The 22,256-nt window shown below is 39.2% G+C and overlaps 3 protein-coding genes and 1 pseudogene across 6 annotated transcripts in view; 2 read left to right on the forward strand and 2 right to left on the reverse strand.

Annotated features, from left to right (window-relative positions):
* The window catches only part of ext1c (exostoses (multiple) 1c), an 85,889-nt gene extending 85,580 nt beyond the window's left edge, over positions 1-309 (reverse strand). The window contains exon 1 of the mRNA XM_085149467.1: positions 10-309. The gene's annotated coding sequence lies outside the window, so the exon portion shown is untranslated. The remainder of the gene's footprint in view (positions 1-9) is intronic.
* Positions 310-1,501: 1,192 nt separating this feature from the next.
* On the forward strand, positions 1,502-4,288 carry LOC146492987 (putative thiopurine S-methyltransferase). Of its 3 annotated transcripts, XM_085149473.1 has the most exons (10): positions 1,672-1,850; positions 1,958-2,126; positions 2,239-2,379; positions 2,639-2,731; positions 2,826-2,958; positions 3,234-3,286; positions 3,371-3,445; positions 3,604-3,689; positions 3,806-3,850; positions 4,017-4,288. In XM_085149473.1, exons 1-10 carry the CDS (start codon positions 1,802-1,804, stop codon positions 4,133-4,135), a joined length of 963 nt encoding a protein of 320 aa, XP_085005599.1. In that variant the 5' UTR covers positions 1,672-1,801; the 3' UTR covers positions 4,136-4,288. The 3 variants fall into 3 exon arrangements, with proteins under 3 accessions (XP_085005601.1, XP_085005599.1, XP_085005600.1); XM_085149475.1 differs by lacking the exons at positions 1,672-1,850; positions 1,958-2,126 and adding an exon at positions 1,502-1,665; XM_085149474.1 differs by lacking the exon at positions 1,958-2,126.
* A 6,920-nt stretch (positions 4,289-11,208) lies between these two features.
* Positions 11,209-20,798, forward strand: LOC146492988 (putative thiopurine S-methyltransferase). Its single transcript, XM_085149479.1, has 5 exons — positions 11,209-11,271; positions 14,286-14,340; positions 19,295-19,380; positions 19,764-19,808; positions 19,938-20,798. The coding sequence occupies exons 1-5, from the start codon at positions 11,247-11,249 to the stop codon at positions 20,054-20,056; spliced, it is 330 nt and encodes a 109-aa protein (XP_085005605.1). The 5' UTR covers positions 11,209-11,246; the 3' UTR covers positions 20,057-20,798.
* Positions 15,920-17,510, reverse strand: LOC146492989 (putative thiopurine S-methyltransferase; annotated as a pseudogene). Its single transcript, XR_014872090.1, has 5 exons — positions 17,270-17,510; positions 16,917-17,009; positions 16,692-16,824; positions 16,364-16,416; positions 15,920-16,279 (listed from the first exon to the last, which is right to left on the reverse strand). The product of XR_014872090.1 is annotated as a putative thiopurine S-methyltransferase (transcript).
* Positions 20,799-22,256: the final 1,458 nt, after the last annotated feature.

The following is a 22,256-nucleotide window of genomic DNA, read 5'->3' on the forward strand; positions in this document are numbered from 1 at the left end:
CGCCCTTACCGGGTAGCGAACCACGCTCTTCTCCTCCCCACTGGTGATTTTCCGTTTCACACCACGGCCAGGCATTTGCCAATCAAATCAGCGTGCAACCGAAGCTTTTCCCGTTGGGATATGAATGATAAATATGCGTGATAAATTGTCCATTTTTCCATATCCACAACAGTTCACGCTCGACCCGCCCCCGGGCGGCGGTGATTGGTTCAGAAGCTCCTCGCCGTCTTCGTCGCCCCGTAAAGAAAAACACACACATCTGGACGCGACCCTGCACAGCTGGAGCGCTTCGGAAACCCCGAATTACGCACAGGAATTGAACCGACACAGAGGAACGTCACATTTTCTCGTGGTTCACTATGAGTGTTGAATGTAGTACGTTGTTTATTTTTGGCTAAAGATAGCAATCGTGGTGGGAAGCATTGTTTCCAGTACACCAGCGTAAACACAGCATAAGCAGGTAACAGCTCTTTATAAGGGAGACCAGTATAGAAGAATAACCTTGCTTCAGAAGCTCTATCAGCTGTTTAAAAATAGCTTTTCGTTGATGGCCAAGTTGAGAATAGGCTACAACACATTATTTCTCTACATTAAATTAGAGTGCAGCAAGATGCCTCTTTTTTATTTTTGGCAACAAAGACTTATATCCATATAACCGGCAGATTATACAGACTTATAGTATCCGTTTTTTCCTCTTGCAAACACCAATAATATCTGAATTCTCCTATGGACTGCCGCTGTGTTCTAGTAGCCTATGTTTGTGTGAAGTAATGTCGTTAAATGTTACACGGTTAAATTTCCACATCTTTGCATGTTTGACGAGCTTCAACATTTTATTTTTCACAAGGGAAGTGTGTGTATTTTTATTTTTTTTAATGAAGTAGAAACTACGGAAAAAAGACTATGCCAGAGCGCCTCAGTGTAAAGCCGGGATTTCTTAAACACTTGCGCCGCTGTGCGTCCAGAAAACACCTTTCCCTTCCGTCCTTCCTTATGAATTCTTATTGTCTTGCTGACAACATCGTATCACTGGAGCCGTACCAACCCAAGCATGGAAAGAGGCAGGCTCGGCAAGCGAGACTAATCACTGTGCAACAGTCCAGAGGCTTTCTGAGGATTAGTGACAGCTGCCACAGTTTGAATCGTGGCTGCAGCAAGCGTTTACAGAAAACAGAAAGAAACAGAGGGGTCCATGATGGAAATAGTGCATTATTTATATCGCAAAGGAATACATGGGCAATTTAAAAAGCAAATTCTGGTATGCATATCGCAACTCAAGATAGAGTTTATATAGCAAAAAAAAAACAAAAAACTGCGTACCCAGATACATCTGCATAAAAGGTACCATCAAATTAGCCAAGAGTTCTAATCACACACACGCACAACATTCACATTATCTTCTTTTGTTGTATTCCTTTGCTTAATCTTGAGCAATGATTTAAGAACTCGAGATACTGTTACTCAGAATGCTGAGTAACATTTTTCTGACGTACCATGAATGCACCATCAGGCTCCTCCCAAACCAGAAATAAAACCCGCTTGATTTTTATTTTCAAAACCTCGTTTTATTCTCCCAGGCAGAGCATTCCTTCTCGCACTTTTTACACTGAGAGACAGCCCACCGAGAGCTCAACGGAACGCCTCGCCTTGCAGGCAGAACTCGGGGTAAGAATTCAGGAAAGCCTCGCTGCGTTTATTGATCGGAGAGCTTGCCCGGTCAGCTGTGTTGCTGAACAAATATTAGCAGTCTTCATTCAGGAGAGACACGCTTTGAGTTTACGGGAAAGCATGTGCGGTTCTAATGTCTTTTTACGAGTACTGTGGTTGTTTTTATGCCGCGCTATTGCAAGGTAAGCGAGGATCTGACATTGTTATGAAACTATTACATAATTATTAATTTCCGCTTAAGAATGACGCTTTAACGACGCTGTTATTCAAACCATTTGTTTGGTTATAGTTTCCCCTTTACGCCATAGTTTAGTTTATAACGGGACAACGAGCTCGTGCAGATCCACGATTAATGCAGATGATTTTCTACCAGAAGATTCAAATGACCCATCGGTTGGGTTTTGTAACCCTGCAGGTGACAGCTCATGGACCACACGTGCTTACATTTTGCGGTTGCTGTAGGTGTCTTTATGTGCAAGACCATAATCCTGTGCGGATTATGCATTCTCTTCCTGTCTCCAGCGACATGAAGTGGTTTTTTTCACAAACAATTATTTTTCTCATGTCTAGCTGCTCTCCTTTAACCGCTGATCGTCAGGCAAACATAACCAGCATGCTGGGACAGCAGGCAGATCGGGTCATGGCCCTCGGTGAATGGGAGGAACGCTGGCAACAGAACAAAATCAGCTTTCATCAGCCTGAAGTGCACAAGTAATGACCCCACTTTTTTATGTAGTTCAGTGGAGTGAGGGTGCAAAAGTAGCCCAAATGCATGTAAGACTTGTGAAAATTACATCCACTATAAAGGTGCATCACCACCTAAAGCTGTGTCCTGTTAAAAGCTTTAGAAAGTGAGCTTAGATGATCTATTTTAAGACAAGTACCATCAATACGGCTGATCCAGACATTACCTCAACATGAGATTGCAGCAGGAATGTGTATTTTGCTGTTAATACTGTTTTTTTAACAGGATGCTGAAGAAAAACATTGATAAAGTTCTCAATGGACGAACAGGAGTTCGCTTCTTCTTCCCTCTGTGTGGGAAAGCAGTAGATATGAAGTGGTATGAAAACATCTTACTAAATTAAATTAAGTTGACCAATATTAGTGTCAGTTGTCATCTTTGCTAACTTTTTTGTTTTTTTCGTCATTCTCAGGCTAGCAGACATGGGCCATTCAGTGGTTGGAGTGGAGATTTCTGAAAAGGCTATTCGTCAGTTTTTTGAGGAGAACAACATGACATACAGTGAGGAGCCTGTGCCTGCTATACCTGGAGCAAAGGTTTACAAGGTTGGTGAACTTCATGTGTGCAAACACAACCACTAAATGATCTAAGCTGAGGTAGTCAGTGTTATTGCTTCTCAGCAATTCAGTGTCTTTACGCTGAATATAGTTTTTCATGGTGATGCCTGAGTTTATTATGTGCATGTGAGCAGCTCTTTCTTCTGAAAACCGTTTTGATCTCAGTGAGATTTTGGGCAGAATGGCTGCAAGCTACAAGAAAGTTATATTGCTTACTTTAAAACAGACACAAGTTGTTCATCCGTGCTGTCTTTTGTTTTTAGAACTCAGAGAAAAACATCTCCCTGTATCAGTGTAACCTGTACAACTTCTCCAAGTGAGTAAACTACATATTGTTTTATGCTTTTTAAAATAAAATAATTAAAATTACTGTTAATTGAGTTCCTTTCTAACTTCACAGTTCCATCGAGGGTCAGTTTGGAGCAATTTGGGACAGGGGCTCTCTCGTGGCCGTCAACCCAGGAGACAGAGAAAAGTAAGATGAGATCAAGACCCTCATTTTAAACCCTTAGAATGACATTTATTTCAAACTAAGTAAACTCCAAAACATTATGTTTTACACAGTTTGATACTGTATTATATAATGTATCCATACACGATGTCCCATGCCAATGCTATTCTTTTATTTTGTAGGTATGCAGCTCTCATTATTTCTTTGATGGCGAATGACTGCAGATACCTCCTGGACACTTTACTGTACAATCCTGATTTATGTCAAGGTATTCTATATATCATTTCTATAGTGTGTGTGTGTGTGTGTGTGTGTGTGTGTGTGTGTGTGAGAGAGAGAGAATAAACATAAAATACCATATTTTAAAATCTGTTTATCTCTTAGGGCCTCCCTTTTTCGTGCCTGATGAGCAAGTGTATAGTCTGTTTGGTGAGTACTATGAAAAATAATTATGGCTGAGCATTTTATATATTAACCAAAATACAAGTGATAACTGACATGATTTGTGTATAACTGTATAAAATATGGGGTCTTGAAGGATAATTAGAAACGTTTTTAATTGTGTATTATTTTGTTTTACTTTCTTTAAATTCAGGGAGCAGCTGTGATATAGAGTTGCTGCAGTCAGAGGATGCTCTCACAGACAAACAACGAAATTGGGGACTAGATAAATTTCTTGAAAATGTGCACCTCATCACGCCAAAGACCAACTAAAGGCTCAGAGTTTAGAGAAAGAAGAAGAAAATCCCGGGAAGGAAAAATAAAGTGAAAGTGCCTGAAATTCAAGAGAATTTATAATTCTCCTTTTTATTTGTTGCTGTTATGGATCAAATAACATGATAATAAAAAAACACGATCATAAGACAAGATGTCTGGTGTTTTTAATGAGTTTTGTAGCTGTTTAATTTTATTTATGACTTTTGCACTAAAAAAAAACATAGAATTCAGAAAATATTAATTCTATAATAAACAATCCACTGATTTTAGAATATGTCGAAAGGCTAAACTGTGGGAGTCACCCCTGCGTAAACCATTTATTCAGTCGTGGCTTTAAGCATTAAGCATCCAAGTTCTCTAACACATTTCAAACAGAACTCCAGAATTCATAGAAGCGTATGTATTATTAAAGATAGAATTAGTAAGATGAACAAGATAAGATTAATAAGATTGTATACCCTCATATAGGGCTGGGTTATATCATACCGTTCACGACAATACCGGTGTAATGTTGGGCAACGATCAGAAAATGAAATATCACGATAGAACATGGGTGAAGCACACATGCGCAGTGCCTTTGTTTACATACGCACATGGCGGCGACGCAGAATGAAAAGAGCAAAAGTGGATCGTTGAATGAAACTGATGAACCAGAATTGGTTTGTAAAAATGCTGCAACTTCAGTGGTGTGGAACTGGTTTGGCTTTCGTCTGTCAGATACACAACAAAGCACTATTTTTGGTAGCGCATGCTAGCGGGCCGTCATTATTACCGTGTTTTTTTGGAAAATACGGCACACTTAAAGTCAATCCTTTGATTTTTCTGAAAATCGACAGTGCCCCTTATAATCCTGTGTGCCTTATGTATGAATTCTGGTTGTTTTTACTGACCTGGAAACGATTTTATGTGGAACACGGCGCTCGAAATGTTTCAGTACGACTTTGCTAAGCTACAAAGCCTCACAGCTTGATGGATTGTCGGAGCAGGAGCATTACGGATATCGTAGGCAGGCGCCTCGCGGAGTGATACGTACTGCGCTTCAACATAATATTACCATATTGTGTGTGTATAACCTCTTTTTAAGTTTTGAGGATATTTTACATGGTTATGCTGAGGATGTGTCGCCCAATTTCCACTGGAAATGCCCTTTGGTTAAACTGTCAGCAAGGAATTTGCATTTGCACTGTTACATTTGCATATAAAAAACAGCTGCTTGTTTAAGTGAAAATACATTGATGGGGTTTTTTGCACTAATAAAGTTGTGGAGTTGTAAAGTATTTTGTATAGTGTCAATTACATCGTCAGTTATATCGTTATTGCAAATTTTCAAATGTATATCGTGATAAATATTTTTGGTCATATCGCCCTGCTCTACCCTCATATACTGGTCATGTATTTGCACATACACCTTCACAGATGCTATACACTCGAGTGTAAGCACAGAAATACACCAGCACAAGCCTGCTTAGAGGCAACCACCCTCATCCCCGCTTTCCTGCACTGGTTTATGATCCTTGGTGTCGTTAGTTATTGTGCTGTTTACTTGTAGTTAATGTGTATATGCATAGATACACTCACCTTGCACATTAGCAGTACCAGGTTGGACCCCCTTTTTGCATTCAGAAGTGCCTCAGTTGTTCATAGCATAGACTCAATAAAGTGCTGGAAACATTCCTTAAAGACTTTGGCCCATATTGACATGACAGCGTCACACAGTTACTGCAGATTTGTCAGCCACTGTCATCTCACAGAATCTCACTGTCATGCTCCTGAAAATAATTTGAGATGATTGGAGCTCTGTGGCATTAAGGTGTCCACCTGGAAGCAGCCATCAGAAGATGGGTACATGGTCGTCATTATGGTTTTGACATGGTCATCAACAATACGCAGGTAGCTGTGGCATTTAAACACTGCTCAGTTGATGCTAAGAGGCCCAGAGTATCAGAATCGTTATTAGTATTTCTTAATGCCTCCAGCCAAGCAAAGAATTTCATAAAGGCCCCAACTCCTTGTATGTGCAAAATAACCCCGAGTAAAAAAAGAAAAGAAAACAAAGCACATATTCAGAACTCTATCCCAAATATTTTTATTAAAACACCTCGATGAGGTATTTTGGTTTTGTGCAGCCACTCCTTCTCAGATCGAAGTAAAGAGTTTTTCTGCATTTTTTGAGCTACTTTTACAACAGGTTTTCTCAACAGACTGAGTTCGGGATGCTTCCTCCGTAGGATACCATAAACGTATGAGAAAAAAAACCCCAGAGAATTTATTATTTTGGTAAGAGTGAGAGAGTGAGAGAGAGAGAGAGCCAATCGATCAAACTTTTCTACAAAATGTTATACCACTCCGGGTCAGGAGGGGCGATATAGCACGGATGACTATGCCGGATGGGAGCGTAACCGGAAGCGTGGCAGGGACTTTCCCTTTGACCTTCATCCTGCGCCATGATCAGCCGTTAAATCTTTCCTCAATATTGCTGTAATGTAACAACAAAGTTAGTTTTTTAAGATCAGACAGGTCCCAAAACATTCCTTACACACCCCCGCAGTCACTGAATTAGCATCTGTGGCACAAATAAGCTTCAGGGACCAACTTGTTTTTTAGAACCGACCTTTGACACTTGGATGTTGGCTTAATTTTTACCCAAAGAGAAATTAGACCCTAATAAAAAAACACGATACTGTGATGAATACTTACCTCAACTTTGATGGGTTTTTTCACAGCTATTTATTTAGAAAAAAAGTAAATACGTTACAAGGACACAATGCACATTGCAGAGTGCATGAATGGGAAGTAGGAATTCCTCCTCTCTATACTTACACTCCTCCCTAACAAATGTCAAGGACACAGTTACAAGATCGCTAAACTATCCTGCTTTTGAATAAAAGAAAACCATATAAGCATGTGCCCTGGAATCTCGGTTATAAAAAAAAAAAAAAAAAAAGAAGCACTACACATTACTTTTCTTATGTTTAGTATACAGGAGTTGCTGCTCACACTCTGAGTTGCACTAATGTGTCTGTCAGATGTCCCAAATTGAATGTCAGGCCGCACATGCACTCACGCCGGACACCTCCTTGACCTTATTTCCACGAGCCCTTGACTCAGCTGCAAAGTGCATACGGGTCAGTTTCATCAGAATTATCTGCCGTCATTCAGACATAAGTTGAGCAATGGTTTAACCAATTTTCCATCAAAGGGATGCTGGAATTAAACAGAACATCGGATGTAAGTTAAGGAAATATAAGTCTGACTATGGAGCACATCTCCTTCAGTGTTCACAATAGTGGATTGCATTTCTCTCAGTCAGCTGACTGTTTAGGGGGAAAAGCAGCTAATAGTTAGTGGGCTCTGTGTTTGTTGTTTGTTAATCACACTAGGAGTGAACAAAAGCAGAAAAAACCCTGTGAAAGTCTGGTTTATACCAGAAATCTTATCAGCTGTAACTGATTTCAGCAATGGGAGACTGCTGTCTCCCATTGCTGATGTGATCCTCCTTTTTTGTTCCCTATTAATGATCTACGGTAATTTGTGATATTGCCCCCATAAAATAATAAGGCTTTATTGAAATCATTGTGATACAGAGATTCGATTTCTTGTGCATGCTTTGGATAAAAAAGTAATTTTGTCAAGACTGAAAGTCGTTTATCAACTGCTCCTCAGTCCAAACTGACTTTATGGTTCATACGTGTCAACTCAGGGAACTCCTGCCGTGACCTCCTCTCTGTGAGCACACACACACACACACACACGCAGGAGAGAAACAGAAAGATCATTAATGCAGAGGATTGCAGCAGCTCTTGGATTTTCACTCTGTCGGATTTCAGAAGAACCGTCACATAAATTTCATTCAATTTTTTTTGCCTTTGCTTCAATGTGTCTTTAAATCCTTTCTTGTTCAAATTGTTTATTCACATAGTAAAGAAGTCCCTCGGGAACTCAGTAAGTAGGAACAGCGATAGTTTAAAGACATTTTCTACAATACAGAGGATTTCATCATCCGCAGTTTGTGAAAACTGCAGTTAAAAAACAAATCAGTAAATTCACAAATGATGGACTCTTTTCAGAGTTACGCTTCATGTACTGATTAACATACAGTTCAAAGATGTGCATTAGGGTGCACACTGGTTATGTGGATTTGCTATATGAATATGCTCAAGAGTCTGAGCTAAAAACTTGAAATATATATATGTATATTTTAAATCAGTAACATAGATGAAATGTTTTAAACATTTTAAACACTGTTTGAATAATCAAAGAGATATTTATAAAGGGCAGGCTACAACAGACATGCTTACCGGGAGCTGTATTGTCTCTTTTGCATAAGCCACACCAGAAACGCTCTGTGCGGATAGTAAAGTCTGCACTGTGGGAGTGTCTGGACCCTCCACGCCAGGATCTGCCGCACAGCCTCGCACTGGTCCCCAGGGGCATAGCAAACTTGTAAGCCCTAGTTCAGCTCCCGAAAAATATGCTCGAGTTGTTCTTGTGTCCGACAAAAGTGAGTTCTAATATGTTTTATTTTTAATGTTACTGCGTTGAAGTTAGCACAATTTAAATTGAAAAAAATATTAGTCTCTTAAATGAATGGCATCTTGACGGGGACTCGGTGAATGGCTTAAAAAACGAATACATTGTTTTACATCTTGTGCACTTGGGCACACTTCAATGAAACTCGAAAAGTGGGACACACAATATGGAGATGATGACTTGACATTTGTTAGGGTGGAGTGTAAGTATAGAGAGGAGGAATTCCTACTTCCCATTCATGTACTCTGCAATGTGCATTGTGTCCTTGTAACGTGTTTACTTTTTTTCTAAATAAATAGCTGTGAAAACACCCATCGAAGTTGAGGTAAGTATTCATCACAGTATCGTGTTTTTTTTATTATTAGGGTCAAATTTCTCTTTGGGTAAAAATTAAGCCAACATCCAAGTGTTGGGTCGGTTCTAAAAGCCAAGTTGGTCCCTGAAGCTTATTTGTGCCACAGATGCTAATTCAGTGACTGCGGGGGTGTGTAAGGAATGTTTTGGGACCTGTCTGATCTTAAAAAACTAACTTTGTTGTTACATTACAGCAATATCGAGGAAAGATTTAACGGCTGATCATGGAGCAGGATGAAGGTCAAAGGGAAAGTCCCTGCCACGCTTCCGGTTATGCTTCCATTCGGCGTAGTCATCCGTGCTATATCGCCCCTCCTGACCCGGAGTGGTATAACGTTTTGTAGAAAAGTTTGATCGATTCTCTCTCTCTCTCTCTCTCTCCCTCTCTCTCACTCTTACCAAAAATAATAAATTCTCTGGGTTTTTGTTTTCTCATACGTTTATGGTATCCTACGGAGGAAGCATCCCGAGCTCTCGGAGGTAATTGACTGGGATGAACCGACAGTCGTCTGACTCCTTCTTGATGTGCATAAAACAAGGGTCTTTTAGGGTTTCTGTTTTTCAGTCTATTGAGAAAACCTGTTGTAAAAGTAGCCCAAAAAATGAAGAAAAACTCTTTACTTTGATCTGAGAAGGAGTGGCTGCACAAAACCAAAATACCTCATCGAGGTGTTTTAATAAAATTATTTGGCACCGATTTCTGAGTACGGGCGCGGCGCTTTTTTCACTAAGTGTTATTTAATAATCAGGGTTCGTACAGGTGCTTGAAATCCTTGAAAATGCTTGAATTTTAATGTTGTCTTTTCAAGGTTTGAAAAGTGCTTGAATTTCAGATGTGGTGCTTAAAAGTGCTTGAAAGTGTAACTGTATTTCATTCACCCCAAATAACTATCTGATTGAATAGTTTTCTTATCAGATATAAACAGTGTTGGTCAAGTTACTTGAAAAAAGTAATCCGTAACTAATTACTGATTACTTCCCCAAAAAAGTAATCCAGTTACTTTACTTATTACTTATTTTCAAAAGTAATTAGTTACTTAGTTACTTTTTAAAAACACGATTTACAACCTGAATAGGTGATAAAGCGATAGAGCTTTCAGCCCAATTCTACTTTTTCTACATAATCCATCATACAAAATGTAATCAAATGGAAAAGTCCCTTTTTAAAACTTGTTGTATTAGTTTTAATCTTTTAACTTTATGCATCAAGCAAAAATTTAATTATATGCAACATTCTCTGACTGGTAGAAATTTGTTTAATATTTAAACTTATTTTCTGCACATTCCGGCACATAATTTTTGTTTGTGTGTGTGTTTACACTCAGTCTTTCAAATAGATGCAAGTAAAACACAGCAGAAAATAAATAAAGTCAAAGACTAGCGGTCCTGTTGCTCTATTTTCACCTGTAAAGCAGGAGTAGGGTAGGCGGAGGTTTACCCTGGTGCAGGTGTGCTGCAGCAGTCAGTGGAAGAATCTGCGAGTTTCTCTGTGAATTTCCCATTATGTCATAGCGCACTCGGTGCTTGTTTGAAAGTTTAGGGGGGTTTTTTTGCTGTAAAAAGAATTTTTCTTCCCACGCACAACGGATGCTAATGTTTTTGTCACTTTTTATGGAATCAAACTCAAACTCAGTGCTTCCACGCTTTAAACGCTGCATGCTCATACTCTCTCCCGCACTCGATATATGATCCACTGTTGATCTGCACACAGCTGTTTGTCACGAATGTGGCACTTGCTTATGTCACTGTCATGAGACATTCTCGCAAAAAAAAAAAATCACGGTTTTAGTAACGCAGCGTTCCTACGGTAAAGTAACGGTAATCTAATTACCGTTTTTGCAATAGTAATCCCTTACTTTACTCGTTACTTCAAAAAAGTAATGCATTACTGCCCATCTCTGGATATAAAAATAAAACGAGTCACAAAATGTAAAAGCAAAATTTCCCGGCCTGGGCTGCCTTGCGCCTCTGTTTCAACGTGTGACCCCGCCCCTCCTTCGGACAGTCGGGGATGAGTGCGCTAACATGGTAAATGGTAAATGGCCTGTATTTGTATAGCGCTTTTACTAGTCCCGCCTAGGGACCCCAAAGCGCTTTTACACGTCCAGTCATCCACCCATTCACTCTCACATTCACACACTGGTGGAGGCAAGCTACAGTTGTAGCCACAGCTGCCCTGGGGCAGACTGACATACCTGTAGGTTGCTGATTTAATGAGTGTTTGATGGAAAAAGACAGTTGCATGATAGGTGAGTCCTAGTAAATCATTTTCCAGTACGTGTATGTTACACATGCTATTTTTTTTAAAATTATGATTATTTTGCTAGCTGTCAAACTCGCTGGAGCAATGATTGCTCCAGTATGGCAGCGTTGCTCCAAACTCGCTGGAGCAACGCTGCCATACTGAGTGTGATGCAGTATGGCCAGTGTTGGGGAGTAACGGAGTACATGTACCGCCGTTACGTATTTAAAATACAAAATATGAGTAACTGTATTCCGTTACAATTACCGTTTAAAAATGTGGTATTTAGAATACAGTTACTTTGTTGAAATAAATGGATTACACGGCAGTACTTCCCTGTTTCATATTGTCGCGGGTCAGGCCTGTTTGGGTTTTGTTTGACAGCTATGTTCTGTTGTTCCAGGTGGCAGCGTTCAAGGTTGCCATGGTTACACGGTGACGCTCTCTCTGCGTGTTTCCTGGGTGAGAGAGGCCTTTTTGTTGTTGTTGTGCTAAGCTAACAGGCAGAATGCTACAGGTATAGCTCTAAAGAATGCTGCAGGGAGAATGGACTGCCATACGCGTTATGTGTCTGTGAGCGAGGGAGGCAGAAAAAGGAAAAGTACGAGCTGTCATCGAGCAAAAACGGGAGCTGGAAGCATGTAAATATAATCACTGCAGCCAAGAAGAGTACCTGAGGAGCCCAGTTGTAAGTAAGCTATTAAGACTTGACTGTACACCGTGTTCGTGTTTTCCTCCAAAAACAATAACTTCCGTTGGAGCAGCCTTTCAACGCCTCTCTCTGTCTCTCGCTAGCAAAGTGACCAGACAACAAAGTAAAGCTAGTTTTCGGCTACGAGCCCAACACAGAACCCACCGTATTAGCCAGAGGTCCCTTTACTACTGTTCGGAGCCGCGGACCTTCAGTAACAGTAATAAATCACAGCAATAGTACATTCATGTAGTTGTAAACGGCATGGTAATATATTAAGTAATCCAAAGTATTCAGAATACGTTACTCTCATTGAGTAACATAATGGAATACGTTACGGAATACATTTTGGGGCATGTATTCTGTACTCTGTAATGGAATACATTTTAAAAGTAACCTTCCCAACACTGAGTATGGCAGCGCTATTATGGAATATGTTGTGAACTTAGCTAACATTACTTAAGTATGTAAGTAGTACAGTAATATGAGTTACTTTGCTCAAGTGAAAGCTTGGCTAAGGCTAAACATTAGCCCGATACATAACTAGCCAACTTAAGGCTTTCTGATTAACCCTCTGGGGTCGACGGACCCAGTCTCCATTTCAACTTGGGCCAAACGTGCGGACTTCAAACTATATACCAGTTTTTAAATTGTGTTGATAGGCCACGTAAAACCGGTGGGGTTTTTTTTCTGAATACAACAGCGGCGTGTACTCCGGGAAGAAACGGTAAAAACTGCGTTTTCTAAGGAGAGCGCTAGCAAACACGCTTTGCTTGTGAGTGAAAAAAGAGAAAGAAAAAACACTCCTTCTCTATTGGTGGAAAAATGTACCATGTCGACCAATCAAAAAATGATACGGCAACATGTGACATTTGTTTTTTTGGGAAGAAGCGGAAGTTTTAGGAGTGAGAGAGAGCGAGTGAGCGAAAGAGAGTTTTGATACGTGAGAGATTTGTGACGTTTACCGTGTTTGGAGTCTCAAGTTAGTGTGTTGTCTTGTGTAGTTAGTGTGTAGTGTAGTCGTTGTTTTGTTTTGTGTGTCAGTTCCGAATGTCACAGTTGCTGCAAAAAAGCCACCAAAGGCAGATTGCAGTGTAAACGTTGAGTGACACACCTGCTGTCAGACCTGCAGGTTTACCCCTGTGCTGTTCTCATCTGTGTTATAGTGGATACAAACTATTTTTTGGAGTTGCATAAATAATTTGTGTGCCTTCTTCTTTGATGCAGAACACCTGATTTTCCTGTAAATAGTTTTAAATTGTTATATAAAAAACGTCTGAGCCTTGGCTGCATTTTTAGGTAAATAGTACCATATTACTTTGTTTGCAAAACTTGTGCATATTTTTTTAAAAATGTACAATTTCTATTTGCATTTCAAGTTATGAAAAATATTTGTTAAACATGCTTGTGGTTTTTACAGTCAAAAATATCACTTTCTACTTCTTTTTAAATTTTGTCTGAATTTAGATAAATTGTGCTGACACATTATGTCAAAATGAGAAAATAACAGATTGGCAAGATAAACTGTTTTTAAAGGTGAAATATAGAGGCCAAATCAAAAGTAATTAAAAACGGCCAATTATACCCTGGACCCCAGAGGGTTAAAGGCTAAAAGCAAAGTTGTCATCAAGTACTGTTTATATTTGTGTGTATTGCTGCAGCTTTTTTAGCTTGGTGCCTTGGTCCCTCAATGGTAATATGAGGGACTGATCCATATGGTCACAAAGAATAGCCTCTTGTTTCTGTGCGACCAAAGTTCCCCGGCTTTCATTCAAAATGTGTTTATGGTCAGCACCTACACATGAAACTACTTTAACATTATAAATGTCTTCAAGCTCACACTGAGACAGTACACACATTTATGTGTATTTGTATATGAATATTTCATACTTTAAGCAATTTTGATAGGAAATTGCTTAATTTTAGAAATGTTTTTGCTCTTTTTTGCTCTATAAAATAGTTGTTTTCATTTCGAATCACTCATCTTAGCAGTAGGATATACATGAAAAGAGAAACAAATTAAGTTTGAGTGAAAATGTACATTTTTTGCACTCTCTGGTCAACTGACTCAGTGAATCAAATGACTCAAAAAACCCGATTCACTTTGGTGAGTGAGTTATTAAAACTCGATTCAGTAAAAAGAATCAAATTTACCATCACTATCCCTCTGTGTATTTAAGCCCTGTGTTTTCCTTTGTCTGTGTCGTGATCTCCATTATCCCATGCTTTGTGTTTTGCCTGTCAGCCTGTTTGGTTTTTGTAGTTTTGAGTTTAGTTTTTTGGTTATGTTTGCAATAAATCTAAGTTTGAGTTCACATTTGCCTCCATAGGTCTGGACTTTGGGTCCTGCTATCCTGCCTGCACACAGCCTACACATGACAGAAAGTAAGTAAATACAGGAGATCTCTGGGGTGCAGTACTAATGTCATCTGCCAAAGAGTCATTCCCTGGTCAACCATAAGCCATGATTTAAGTATAAATCATTGACTTTTAAATGAATGGGATGTACCACTGTGAGAGGGGTGCAGTGATTAGCGGAATTTAGGTGGGAAATACATTTTTCTGGGGGACACTTCTTTGGGTGATTGGTGGAGAGGTTAAAGTAAATTTCTAGTTGAAGTATTCTTGCCATGTCACACACATTAGACACATATTTAAATTACTTTTGTTTTCTAATAGGACGATAGATAAAATGAAGTCTTCACTTATGCCCTTGAGACCGACAGAAGCCAGTTTTGACTGTTTGTCAGTGTTCCTTGCACTCTCTGTGGGCCTTGATCTGATGCACCTGTGGTACCAGAAAGCTGGTTTTCTTGCCTGCCTTTAACTAGTAGGTGATAACAGAGAGCAATAACAGAGAAAGAAAACACTGGAGTGAATACACTAAATATCTATGCGTGGAGAGAGGAGTGGAAACCCATGATGTTGCACAACTTGACCCGACTTGAGGGACAGGCAATCGCAGAAGAATCAGCTAGAACAGAGAAGATTAAAAGTTGCATGGAGATAAATAATCTGTGCTCTCTTCTGAGTAATGTAGGAAAGTAATCTTGTATCAGTGGTTCAGGCTGCTGCTGCTGGTGTACTGGTGTGGGGGATGACAAAGATTCTGATACTCTGGGCCTCTTAGCATCAACTGAGCAGTGTTTAAATGCCACAGCTACCTGCGTATTGTTGATGACCATGTCAAAACCATAATGACGACCATGTACCCATCTTCTGATGGCTGCTTCCAGGTGGACACCTTAATGCCACAGAGCTCCAATCATCTCAAATTATTTTCATGAGCATGACAGTGAGATTCTGTGAGATGACAGTGGCTGACAAATCTGCAGTAACTGTGTGACGCTGTCATGTCAATATGGGCCAAAGTCTTTAAGGAATGTTTCCAGCACTTTATTGAATCTATGCTGTGAACAATTGAGGCACTTCTGAATGCAAAAAGGGGGTCCAACCTGGTACTGCTAATGTGCAAGGTGAGTGTATTTATGCATATACACATTAACTACAAGTAAACAGCACAATAACTAACGACACCAACAATCATAAACCAGTGCAGGAAAGCGGGGATGAGGGTGGTTGCCTCTAAGCAGGCTTGTGCTGGTGTATTTCTGTGCTTACACTCGAGTGTATAGCATCTGTGAAGGTGTACGTGCAAATACATGACCAGTATATGAGGGTATACAATCTTATTAATCTTATCTTGTTCATCTTACTAATTCTATCTTTAATAATACATACGCTTCTATGAATTCTGGAGTTCTGTTTGAAATGTGTTAGAGAACTTGGATGCTTAATGCTTAAAGCCACGACTGAATAAAAGGTTTACGCAGGGGTGACTCCCACAGTTTAGCCTTTCGACATATTCTAAAATCAGTGGATTGTTTATCATAGAATTAATATTTTCTGAATTTTATGTTTTGTTTTTAGTGCAAAAGTCATAAATAAAATTAAACAGCTACAAAACTCATTAAAAACACCAGACATCTTGTCTTATGATCGTGGTTTTTTTTTTTATTATCATGTTATTTGGTCCATAACAACAACAAATAAAAAGGAGAATTATAAATTCTCTTGAATTTCAGGCACTTTCACTTTCCACTTTATTTTTCCTTCCCAGGATTTTCTTCTTCTTTCTCTAAACTCTGAGCCTTTAGTTGCTCTTTGGCGTGATGAGGTGCACATTTTCAATAAATTTATCTAGTCCCCAATTTCGTTGTTTGTCCGTGAGAGCATCCTCTGACTGCAGCAACTCTATATCACAGCTGCTCCCTGAATTTAAAGAAAGTAAAACAAAATTGCTCCAAACTGACCCTCGATGGAACTGTGAAGTTAGAAAGGAACTCAATTAACAGTAATTTTAATTATTTTATTTTAAAAAGCATAAAACAATATGTAGTTGACTCACTTGGAGAAGTTGTACAGGTTACACTGATACAGGGAGATGTTTTTCTCTGAGTTCTAAAAACCAAAGACAGCACGGATGAACAACTTGTGTCTGTTTTAAAGTAAGCAATATAACTTTCTTGTAGCTTGCAGCCATTCTGCCCAAAATCTCACTGAGATCAAAACGGTTTTCAGAAGAAAGAGCTGCTCACATGCACATAATAAACTCAGGCATCACCATAAAAAACTATATTCAGCGTAAAGACACTGAATTGCTGAGAAGCAATAACACTGACTACCTCAGCTTAGATCATTTAGTGGTCGTGTTTGCACACATGAAGTTCACCAACCTTGTAAACCTTTGCTCCGGGTATAGCAGGCACAGGCTCCTCATTGTATGTCATGTTGTTCTCCTGAAAAAACTGACGAATAGCCTTTTCAGAAATCTCCACTCCAACCACTGAATGGCCCATGTCTGCTAGCCTGAGAATGACGAAAAAACAAAAGGTTAGCAAAGATGACAACTGACACTAATATTGATCAACTTAATTTAATTTAGTAAGATGTTTTCATACCACTTCATATCTACTGCTTTCCCACACAGAGGGAAGAAGAAGCGAACTCCTGTTCGTCCATTGAGAACTTTATCAATGTTTTTCTTCAGCATCCTGTTAAAAAAACAGTATTAACAGCAAAACACACATTCCTGCTGCAATCTCATGTTGAGGTGATGTCTGGATCAGCCGTATTGATGGTACTTGTCTTAAAAATAGATCATCTAAGCTCACTTTCTAAAGCTTTTAACAGGACACAGCTTTAGGTGGTGATGCACCTTTATAGTGGATGTAATCTTCACAAGTCTTACATGCATTTGGGCTACTTTTGCACCTTTACTCCACTGAACTACATAAAAAAGTAGGGTCATTACTTGTGCACTTCAGGCTGATGGAAGCCGATTTTGTTCTGTTGCCAGCGTTCCTCCCATTCACCGAGGGCCATGACCCGATCTGCCTGCTGTCCCAGCATGCTGGTTATGTTTGCCTGACGCTCAGTTCTCCCCCGAGTTCTGCCTGCAAGGCGAAGCGTTCCGTTGAGCTCTTGGTGGGCTTTCTCTCAGTGTAAAAAGTGCGAGAAGGAATGCTTTGCCTGGGAGAATGAAACGAGGTTTTGAAAATAAAGATCAAGCGGTTTTATTTCTGGTTTTGGAGGAGCCTGATGATGCATTCATGTTACGTCAGAAAAAAGTTACTCAGCATTCTGAGTAACAGTATCTCGAGTTCTTAAATTATTGCTCAAGATTAAGCAAAGGAAGACAACAAAAGAAGATAATGTGAATGTTGTGTGTGTATGATTAGAACTCTTGGCTAATTTGATGGTACCTTTTATGCAGATGTATCTGGGTACGCAGGTTTTTTTTCATAAAGGCTCGTCTCGTAAAAAATTAGATTTTATTTTCAGACTACAGTAAACATTACACTTTTTTTTTCATACGAGAATATACATTTTACCTCCTTGTATTTTGAAATTTTATTATTCTCATTTTTAATTAAATAACCTTATGTTAAAATGCTATATAAACTCTATCTTGAGTTATGAGTTATATGCATACCAGAATTTACTTTTTAAATTGCCCATGTATTCCTTTGCGATATAAATAATGCACTATTTCCATCATGGACCCCTCTGTTTCTTTCTCTTTTCTGTAAACGCTTGCTGCAATCACGATTCAAACAGTGGCAGCTGTCACTAATTCTCAGAAAGTCTCTGGACTGTTGCACAGTGATTAGTCTCGCTTGCCCAGCCTGCCTCTCTCCATGCTTGGTTTGGTACGGCTCCAGTGATACGATGTTGTCAGCAAGACAATAAGAATTCATAATAATAATAATGGATTGGATTTATATAGCGCTTTTCAAGGCACCCAAAGCATTCTACAATTCCACTATTCATTCACTCTCGCATTCACACACTGGTGGAGGCAGCTACAGTTGTAGCCACAGCTGCCCTGGCCTGGGGCAGACTGACAGAAGCAAGGCTGCCCCTCTGGCCAACACCAGTAGGCGGTAGGTGAAGTGTCTTGCCCAAGGACACAACGACCAGGACAGAGAGCCCGGGGATCAAACCGGCGACCTTTCGGTTACAGATGCGCTTCCCAACCCCATGAGCCACGTTTGTCCATCTCCCTTAAATAAACAGGCAGCCTTAATAAACATCGTTTATTTTTATTTTACTAGTATTTTCCTTAAATGTGTCAAATATATATTTTCTCATCTAAATGTCCACTGAGCTGTGAGCCAGGGGCGGTAATGTAGTACTCTACATACAGCTTTTTGGCTAACTGTGACTGCTCTGGCTTTAGCTGATTACTTACCAGTGGGATCAAATACTCTTTGGTCGGGCTTTTTAACCTTGCATGCATTGTAAATACTCTCTAAAGGCACATGTGTATATGTAATCCTGTGCGGATCATCCATTCTCATCCCGTCTCCAGCTACATGAACGCTTTTCACAAACAATTCTTTTTCTCTTTGTCCAAGTGCTCTTCTTTATCCACTTGTGGTGGGGGTAAGGCAAACAGAACCAGCATGCTTGGCCAGCAGGCAGATCGGGTCATGGCCCTCGGTGAATGGGAAGAATACTGGAAACGGAACGAAATTGGTTTCCATCAGCCCCAAGTGCACAAGTAAAGACCCCACTTTTATCTACCTCAGTGGCGTAAGAAAGTAAAAACTGTGTCCCGAAATACTTTCAGAAAACTAGTCCAAACAAGTTGGACCCCAGCCCAGCAGAGATTAAGGCCTCATTTTAAACTCTGGTAATGACATTTATTTCAAAATAAAAGAACTTCAATTTCTAAAATGTAAATATTATGAATGGGTATACATTGTTTGATAATGTGTTATATAATGTATCCATACATGGATATTCCATGCCATGTTATTCTTTTATTTTGCAGGTATGCAGCTCTCATTATTTCTCTGATGGCCAAAGACTGCAGATACCTCCTGGAGACTCTACTGTACAATCCTGATTTATATGAAGGTACATTATAACCTTATGTCTGCACGTTAAAGAAAGGTACAGACTGTGATGATGATGCTCCCAACAATCAGAAAAGGAAGGCAAGCTTATTGATACAGTTTGAGGTTAGCTGGAGCTATTTGGTTCAATTTTGTTTTTTGGAAAAAGGCAGGAATAAAGGAGCAGGCTTGGAGAAAACTGAGTGAATATTGAAGGACCTGCTGGCAGGTTATGGAAATGTGTTACTGTAGCTTGATTCCAACTATTTGCAGTCTTCCCATTGGCTGCAAATATTTGTGTTTAAACAAGTAATGTGAGGTGAAACCTTATGCTTTGCTTTGCATTTGGTGTGAAAGGTCGATTAGAGAGGTTTAAAGTTATTTTTGAATCTGTTCATCTCTTAGGTCCTCCTTTTTTTGTACCTGATGAGCAGTTACACAGTCTGTTTGGTGAGTACTATGAAAAATAATTATGGCTGAGCAGTTTTGCACACAATCATACAACCACTGCCTAGAAATTAACCAAAATACAAAATAGATATGTGCAGAATTTGTTAAATTTGTGGGTTTAAATTTCAGGAAGCAGCTGTGACATAGAGTTGCTGCAGTCAGTGGATGCCATGACAGACCTACAGCGACAGTGGTGGCTGGATAAATTTACTCAAAATGCGTACCTCATCACTCCGAAGAGCAGCTAAAGACTAGGATCCCAGTTTAAAGAGCTTAAGAAAGCCGATCCTGGTGAAGGAAATCCTAGGGAGAAAAGTAAAGTGCTAAATGAGTTTTTTCAGTTCCTGAAAGCTTTTAAAAATAATACTTTTAAAATAGAATAAAATGTTTATAATACCTCAGTTATTATACACTTTAAATAGTTAATAAATTACTTATAAAACATTTACAAAATGTGTGAGGGGTTTCTTTTTACAAGTTTGATAGCTGTTTTTGTTGTATTTTGTTATTAATTGCATTCTTTTAGGACATACTAAAAATAAAACCATATATAGAATTTAGGGGCCTTTAATGTTATGACAACCAATCAAGTGGTTTTAGAATACAGTGATACAGATCTGGTGTTTTGCCACAAGTCAAAAGCCTAAATCCCAAGAGTCCTTTTGGATTTATAAGTAGTGCTAATTACAACCAGTCCACATCTACAGCATCTGACGCTTTCGAATTTAATTGTGAGCCAATGGCCAGTTTTCAGGAGTCAAGAATATAAATGATACTGGACTCTTTCATGGCTCTGTCCATGTGCATTAATCTAATAACCTGGTGCAACTGTGATTCATCCTTTTTAATATAACTGATTTGAAAAGAAAAGGTGAGTGAAGAAGAAACTCTCAGTGCATTGTGAGCGGTCCCCAGCAGCTTAAGTCTATTGCAGTGAAACAAACGGAGGGTTCAAGCTCACCTGATCCAGCTCTTCTACAAGCTGAAAAATTTTTTTTAAAAAAAGGGAAGTTTTTAACTCGAATGTTAAAAGTACAGAGGGTGAGTGTCTCCCAAATCCAAACTGGGAGCTAGTTCCACAGAGGAGGGGCCTTCTTCTATGGAACCATAAAAAAAGAAGACAGACATTTGCTTTTTGTTATGCACTGTATGATTAATACTTCCAGATTTGTAAGCAAAGGTGTTCTTGGAAATAATGTCCCCATCTGATAAGAACATATTTACCCTCAAACCGCAGCTGGTTTTTGGCTACACAGCGTCACTGTTTTGGTGTTATTTGCCTCACTGGTTTGTTTTATGAATCATTGGTACACCACAACATAAAGAAGGATGTGAATGTGGGACTAATAAAGGGTAACTTACATTGTGAAACTTTTCCATATTTTCTGGGTGAATAAATTGCTTCTAGCCATGATATCAATATATTTCCAAGTTTATTTACATCACTAAAAAAGAAAGATCAGATTATTTACCTTAAAAAGCTTCTAATTTTATGCAAGTTATTTGGCAAGTTTCAGACATCACAGTTTGGTTTCTCACGTGACAAAAGAGAAATTCTTTGTCTCAAGAAGTTGGACCAGTTATCAAAGGCATGTGAGCTAGAAGCTTTGACTATCTTTTCTTGCAGTGGATTTGCACAATAGAAGATGCAAATCTTCTATTGCATCTTCTACCCTAATGTGCTCTGACTAACTACTGATTCTTTTGTGTGTGATCACTCACCCTTAGATAGCTGCAGCTAGGTCTGGTTTTGTAACATCATGTGCTCTCAGCCCTGTCTCCAGATATGAATGTTAAAGTTTCTTGCTAAAGTTCTCATTATATCATTGGTCTTATTTCAAACTGCCTTTTGTAAGCAAAGAGGGGTCATAGGAATGACTGTAGCCATGTCGGTATGCTTTGCCCCACCTGGAGCCTCATTTATCAGACGGACTACTGATGAATTTTGATAGCATACACGAGAAGTAGACAACTTTGCATGAACTTTCCTAACAAAGTGATAGGAATTATCAGCTAAAGATATGAGAAAATGCTTGCCAGTCATGTCATATCATAAAGAAATAACCACAAGTAATAACCGCTGCTGTTCGTGCTTTGCTGAAAGGCATTAAACACTTTCTCAGACCTGAAATGACCTTTTTTATTCATATACACATACATAAAATTGTTTTTTGGGGTTTTTACCCCCTCTCAGTACAATGGTTTTTCTCAGTAAACCCTTATTTAACCTGATACTATAATATATGAGGTGAAATACCAAAACACGTGCAATCAGAATATGAATAAGCAAAATTTACTTAATGCTAAATTCTGTAAATCAACCAGAAACAAAACATTAGGAGAGATTTTAATCTTAAATTCAAGTAGCTGTGATACATACATCAGTGGATGACCCAACAAAAAGCAAGACTGGGGTTGGACTTCTTGGACACTCCAAAGAGTGATTCA

The sequence above is a fragment of the Neolamprologus multifasciatus genome, chromosome 22 (genome assembly GCF_963576455.1).
Source record: "Neolamprologus multifasciatus chromosome 22, fNeoMul1.2, whole genome shotgun sequence".
In the NCBI taxonomy this organism is placed as follows: domain Eukaryota; kingdom Metazoa; phylum Chordata; class Actinopteri; order Cichliformes; family Cichlidae; genus Neolamprologus; species Neolamprologus multifasciatus.

What these genes read in the sequence shown, in the direction of transcription:
- LOC146492988 (XM_085149479.1), top strand. Translation starts at nt 11,247, where the DNA reads ATGGAAAAAGACAGTTGCATGATAG. An exon ending in AAAAGACAGTTGCATGATAG is followed by an intron (nt 11,272 to 14,285) that starts GTGAGTCCTAGT and finishes TTGCCTCCATAG; the next exon opens with GTCTGGACTTTGGGTCCTGC. An exon ending in CAGCCTACACATGACAGAAA is followed by an intron (nt 14,341 to 19,294) that starts GTAAGTAAATAC and finishes TTTATTTTGCAG; the next exon opens with GTATGCAGCTCTCATTATTT.
- LOC146492987 (XM_085149473.1), top strand. Translation starts at nt 1,802, where the DNA reads ATGTCTTTTTACGAGTACTGTGGTTGTTTTTATGCCGCGCTATTGCAA. An exon ending in CATCAGCCTGAAGTGCACAA is followed by an intron (nt 2,380 to 2,638) that starts GTAATGACCCCA and finishes TTTTTTTAACAG; the next exon opens with GATGCTGAAGAAAAACATTG. An exon ending in AACCTGTACAACTTCTCCAA is followed by an intron (nt 3,287 to 3,370) that starts GTGAGTAAACTA and finishes CTAACTTCACAG; the next exon opens with TTCCATCGAGGGTCAGTTTG.